The sequence below is a fragment of the Podarcis melisellensis genome (genome assembly GCF_964234715.1).
Source record: "Podarcis melisellensis genome assembly, chromosome: 14".
Taxonomy (NCBI): domain Eukaryota; kingdom Metazoa; phylum Chordata; class Lepidosauria; order Squamata; family Lacertidae; genus Podarcis; species Podarcis melisellensis.
The window spans coordinates 23,218,961-23,225,349 of NC_138546.1; the positions used below are offsets into that span (position 1 = coordinate 23,218,961).

A 6,389-nucleotide genomic window follows, 5' to 3' on the forward strand; every position below is an offset into this window, starting at 1 on the left:
AGATTCATGCTGCACCAAGGACTGGAGTTCGGCCGGCACGTCGGCCAGTGGGCTGGAGCCAGCTGGGGGCTTGTCAATTGCCCCCGATTCCTTAGTAGCATCCCAACACCCAGGACAAGAGGCAAACTCACTGTGATGATGTCCCCGGCTTTGACGTTGAGGCTGGTCAGGTCGTAGTTGTTGCAGTAATCTTTCACGGCCCTGACCTGCAGGGCGGCGGAAGCATCTAGGCAGAGACAAAGGTGAAGGAGGAGGCGGTTGCATGCCTTCTAGGGAAAGAGGCGCAGGGGCTCAAGGCTACAGGGAAGCAGGGCTTTTCCACCCAGGGACCCTTCCTCTGAACCCTTGGCGGGGTAGCAGAGGTTGTGCGTTGGTGGCAGATGGGTACTCTGTACATGCTTAAAGGCACAGCTTTACTTGACCAAGGAGTGGGGCAAATCTGGGTGATTTTCAGTAAAAGGCAGTGTGGTGTAGTGGTAAGAGTTGTAGTTTAAGACCTGGGAGACCGGGGTTCACCCTCAGCCATGGAACTTGCTGAGTGACCACAGGATAGTCAACCAGCCAGACCTACTTCACAGGGTTGTTGTGCAAATAAGAATGTAGAGCCATGGATGCTTCTTGGAGCTCCTCGGAGGAAAGGTGGCATATAAATGTAATAACGAACAATAAATAAATAAATGGAAGAGGAAGGATTTGCAGCTTGCCATTGTTTAGCAACAGGAAAACCAAGCTATTTATTCCACCTAAGTAAACTGATGACCCAGGAGAGGTTGTTTGTGTGAAAGGATTGTGAGCTTTGGTTCTGAAAGCAAAGCCCTGCACTCAGAACATGCTCGGAGGCACCTCACTCTTTAATGCTATAGCTGTAGATCTTTTGCACCCGGCTCCAGGTGGTAGATGTTTGTGTTCTAGCAAAACAACGAAGCAGCCCTTGCAAGCCTGACATCTGCCTGGCTGAAGACATTTGGGGAAACCGAGGCAGAGAAATCCAACTGGCAACCTCTTCTGACTATGGCGGGAAGAAGGCGCCAATTCCCATTCTGCCCTGCACCTGTCATGCACAACACTGTTTCATTCTCCTACAATTCACCTTTTGCCCCAAACTACATTGTTCATCCTGTTGTTTCAAAATCACATAAGTTGTGTAATTATGTAAGTTACATTTTCATTCCACCCTGTTCATTTCAATGCAAAGGAATGCAAATTGGTGATGGTGGTGGGGGGTGTGTGTGTGTATAATTTGAGGACTAAAATCAACAACAGCAGATGCCAACTATATTTGCTGGGTTAACTTATGTTCCAGACATGGGACAATTAAGTAAACATGGGCAATCTGGGCTCCCATTTCTGTTTTCGTCAGAATTCTGCGGCATCCCTTCTCCTCCCCTGTGTTAATTAAGATGGGAGTGTGTAATTGGCTAAGAATTCTTCCAGAGAAGCCTCCCTAAAATGAAGTGTTGCACAGGTATCGCCCTCCAGCTCCCAGCATTTAGGAATATTCAAAGAAGAGACTCACCTGGGAACGGCCAAATTTGGGGCGAGTTTCTCTCCCTGCTCTACAGATTAAGCCCACTTGGAAAACGAACAGTTTGCCCACTGCAAACCGGTTCCTGAAACCTACGTTTATAAACTGTGAGATTGCCAATTCTGAGGTAACTACAGAGCTAGTGAAAGGGGCTGGAAATAAGGCCCCACAAACCCGCTAGTTGGCGTCTGACAACCTGGATTTCCTTCGTTCTCTTTGAAGCGAAATGGGTATAAACAATCAACACAGGTGGCTGTTGTGATGATGACTGGGAGAGAATGCCTACAACGTGATTTTAGGACTTTAGAGAAAGCACCTACATTAGCTTAAAAACACACTAGAGGGAGATAGAGTGCCGTGGCATTGCCATTCCTCTTATATTTGGCGTTTATCATTTTCTGACTGTTGAAAGGGCCTCACATTCACAACCCCAAAGCTGCGTGCTCCAAAGTGAAGGAAAGAGAACGCCTTAAGGTCTGTCAGAGAGACCCTCCTTGTGATAGGAAAGACAGCGACATAAGACAAGGCCTTCTCAGTGCCTGCCCCCCTCTCCTTATGGAACTCCCCATGCCCCACCAGAATGAGATATGACAAACCTCCACATTAGCTGTATTTATTTGTTGAGGCCTTTGTAGCCTGATTATCCTGATGCTGGTTAGGGTTTAAGGTTCCATGTTCCTGTTTTTATATAAAGGATGTATGATTTCATTCCAGTTATTTATTTTAAATTTAATATTACAGTTTAATTTAATACTACACCTGAAGACAGCCCTGTATAGGGATGTTTATTGCTTGATGTTTTACTGTGCTTTTAATATTTTGTTGGAAGCCGCCCAGAGTGGCAGGGAAAACCCAGTCAGAAGGGCACCATATAAATTATCGTATTTTTTGCTCTATAAGACTCACTTTTTCCCTCCTAAAAAGTAAGTGGAAATGTGTGTGCATCTTATGGAGCGAATGCAGGCTGCGCAGCTATCCCAGAAGCCAGAACAGCAAGAGGGATTGCTGCTTTCACTGCGCAGCGATCCCTCTTGCTGTTCTGGCTTCTGAGATTCGGTATATTTTTTTCTTGTTTTCCTCCTCCAAAAACTAGGTGCGTCTTGTGGTCTGGTGCGTCTTATAGAGCGAAAAATATGGTTAATAATAATAATAATAATAATATGCAGCAGCTGTGTTGTAAGCAGCCTGATGGTCTGATCCAGAGGAAATGCTGGGTCTAAGAGACTATGAAATTAATCAATTAAGCAGGTTGGATCCCACGTAGGCCTGCAGAAATTAACACGAAACACAGCTAATGGAGGCCCATTAATCTCAATGGGCCTAACGGCCTGGCATAAAATGAGTTGGGTACAATCCAGTTCAATAAAAGAGCTGTGCAACAACAGCCCTGCCAGGGAGGCCAGCTGTGTCATCTCCCATTCTGCAGGCTACATTTGTGTGAGTGGAAAGGGCAGAGCACCTCCACTTGTGTGTGGCCAACTTTACACTGACGGTAGAGTCGGAAGGGGCTCAGAGGGTCATCTAGTCCAACCCCCTGCGATGCAGGCATCGCAGCCGAAATCCCTCACAGCACACCCCTTATCCTCACCTCGGAGCATCTGCTTGATCTCCCTGCTGGCCTGGGTGGCCGTGAACTGGTTGACAATGTCCAGCGCCGTCTGGCTGTAGGTGTTTCGGATGTGAGCGTTGATTCCGCTCTGCGAAAACAGACAGGGGTGGGGTGGGGAATAGGGTGGGCTGCCTTAGACAGGGAAAATGGAGATCTGGGATGGTGGTGAGGCAAGCGATGGCAAGGAAGAGCCTGAAGATGCCATCCAGGGAGGGCACCGGCTCTCTGGAGCTCAGGGGACCCTCACCAAGCTCTGCACCTTGGCACGAGAGAGGGGCTGCCCCCCAAGTTCTGTGCCCTCCCTCTCCCCACCAATTCTGCAAGCAGACCAGGGCGGGGTGCTTACATCCAGGAGGAGGCGCACGACCTCTGTCTTGCCGCATAAGGCTGCCTCATGCAACGCAGTGCCTGCCTTCGTCTGCCGGTTGATGTCGATCCCGGACTGGAGCAGGAGTCTGCGGGAAGAAAGGGGGCAAAAAAACAACAACAACTAAGCCCCCAAACCCCTGGCAGATGCTCCTGGGTTCAAGGGCACCTGCCAGATGGGCAGAAATCCAACAGGTGCCACTGTGGAGGCCTGGAAATGGAGCTGCAGAGACAAGGAGCCCCCAGACAGAGAGAAGACAAAAAAAAAAAAAGGTCTGTAAACTTTCACCCGCTGCAAATCCCATGCAAATAATGTCTTTCATTCTGCTTTCTGGGCTTTCGAAGGAGCCATGGCAACTTGAGTCTTCAAACCCATTTACCAGAAGCAGCACTGAAGACCTTTTTTAATTTCAGGGGAAAAATAATGAGCGGCGCACTTGCCCATTAAATCCATGGGCATTTGCTTTGGCCAAACGTTTGCCCCGGCTTGGCTTTCCTATGCACACAGTATCAGTGCCTTACACCAGGAGGAGGAAGAAGAGGAACCCTCGACTCACAAGGCTTTCCACGCACACTTTGGATGTGGTGCGCAAGACCATGTGAGCCTGACACACTAAAAATGGGGAGAAGGGGTTGGGTGGGGTGGTCCTGCTAGATAAGGTGAGGTCCCAAAAAGCTAGAGGGCATCAGGTTGAGCATAGTTGAGCTAGGCGATCCCACTTAGCCCCTCCCAGATTCAAAACCACTCCATCAATCAAGACTCTAGCCCTGATGAAACCACACTTGAGGCTCAATTCTCTGCTCCTCCCCAGGCAAGGTCTCTGAATACTGCTTGCCCCTGGAGGAAGACCCTCACATTTGCTGGGCTATTAAGTGGCTGTTTCCTGTCCACCAGACTCTTGGGCCCCGCAAGACTACCCCATTAATAACTCCCAGGACAGGAAATGACTTGGCGGGGGGGAGGGGGGGAGATGCTTACGATTAATGCTTTGCCTGCAGCTCCTGCCGCCCTTTGGCTTTGACTTCTCCTTTCTGAAGCCTTCCAGGCCCTTCTCTACCTTACAAGGCTGATGCGAGGACAAGCAAGATAGCAGATGCAGAACATTTCGACAGTTGCCCATAATAGGCCAGGGATGAACTTTTCTGGCTCTCATGGGTAATAAATACTCTGAGAAGCTCAAAATCCAGGCCTCCCACACAGAGGCAGAATCCAGGGGGCAAAAGCAAAAGAGGCTGCAATATGGAATGTGCTGGGGTTCAGCCCACCCCAATGGGCTTCTCTTCTTCTCTTCCCTTCTCTTCTCTTCCCCTCAACATGCCAGGGAAGAGAAGAAGCCCTATATAAAGTGTTGCAGAGTGGGGGCCTGCGCTACCCCAATAGGGACATCCCACCCCACCCATCATTCCACCAGGCTATAGGAGAGGGAGAGAAACTGGTCTGAGACTTCTCCATCCGCTGAAAGGCCACCAGTCTTTGGCTCATCCTCTCCCAACCCAGCTGGTCATTGCAAGGACTTCACGACAATGACCGGTCTGAGCAGCTTCCTCCCTCCCAATTACATACATGTTGTAGGTTTTTTTAAGACCCTAGGCTTGCTGGCAGGAAGAGTCCTATCATGGATTTAAACAATGGTGGAAGTTGAATAAGAACCTAAGAAGAGCCTTCTGGATCAGACCAATGGCCCATCTAGTCCAGGACTGGACTCACAGATGCCCCATGGGAAGCCTGTAAGCAGGATCTGAACCCAAGAGCCCTCTCCCCTCCTACCATTTCCAGCAACTGGTTTTTAGGAGAATCTCTCCCTTTGACTGTAGAGGCAGAACAGAGCCATGCTGGCTAGCAGCCATGGAGACCCCTCTCTTCCATGAATTTGTCCAATCCTCTTTTGAAGCCACCCAAGTTGGTGGCCATCACTGCCCCTTGTGGCAGTGAGTTCCATAATTTAACTATGCGCTATGTTCTTTTATGTGTCCTGAATTATCATCTTTTTTCCAGCTTAAGAGCAGGATTACAGATGCTTTAAAAAAATTTAATGCAGTAATCCCTTATCTTACACAGGGGTTTGGTTCCAAGGGTTATGCATATATACGAAAATTGTGTCTGCCCAGGTCCCTTGGAGCCATGCCACTGCTAGCAAGTGGGGAGGGGGGGAGAGCACCCCCAGAGCAAATGGGTCTTGCCCAGCAAACAAGACAGAGAACTTAAAAGCAGTTTCCATGCCATGTAACCCAAGCAGACCTGGTACAAGGCAAGCTTTTTAGCTCCCTGCCTTGCTTGAAGGGTGAGGTCAACTCAGCCTGTCAGCTCTCGAAGGCCAGGGATGCTCGCGTGAGAACTCACAGGAACTCAAATTATCATGAGCGAGATCTCACGAGAACATCCCAGAGCCAGTGCATGGAAAGGGCCTTGCTATAAGCACGCAAGGCTTAAAAGCCCTTTTCACACTGGTTAACCCCAAGGAGAACTGGCACAATAAGAGCTTTTGCTTGGAACTTGACTTGTGCAATTTCTCCCCCCCCCCCCAATTTTTTAAATTGCTTTTCCACATTTATCACAAAGAAAACATAACAAAACACACAACAAAGAGAAACACAATACACTGCAATAAACTAAACACGAAAGAAAATTATTACTTCAACTACCTAAATCTCTTTACATTGGTGACTGACTTCCTCGAATCCCCTCTAACTGAATTTCATTATGTCACCTGTGTAACAGTTCTCCAAATTCATATTTCTCATAATATATATTTTTTCTTTTTTAAAAGAATGGCAAACTGCCACATGCAGCGCCTTACTTGGATGTGTCTGGAGTCTTGGAAGCTTGACTACCCTACGTTCTCCTACAAATGGACCTTGAGCTTGTTTGGAGGTTCTAGCAGGGGAGCG

At 48.5% G+C, this 6,389-nt stretch overlaps 1 protein-coding gene across 5 annotated transcripts in view; it reads right to left on the minus strand.

Moving 5' to 3' along the window:
- The window catches only part of CASKIN1 (CASK interacting protein 1), a 108,727-nt gene that overhangs the window by 22,153 nt on the left and 80,185 nt on the right, over positions 1–6,389 (minus strand). For all 5 annotated transcript variants that reach the window (XM_081888956.1, XM_081888955.1, XM_081888958.1 and 2 more), the window contains 3 exons: positions 3,481–3,589; positions 3,114–3,222; positions 132–226 (listed from right to left, as the gene is read on the minus strand). In XM_081888956.1, the coding sequence (XP_081745082.1) occupies positions 132–226; positions 3,114–3,222; positions 3,481–3,589 (313 nt within the window). The remainder of the gene's footprint in view (positions 1–131; positions 227–3,113; positions 3,223–3,480; positions 3,590–6,389) is intronic.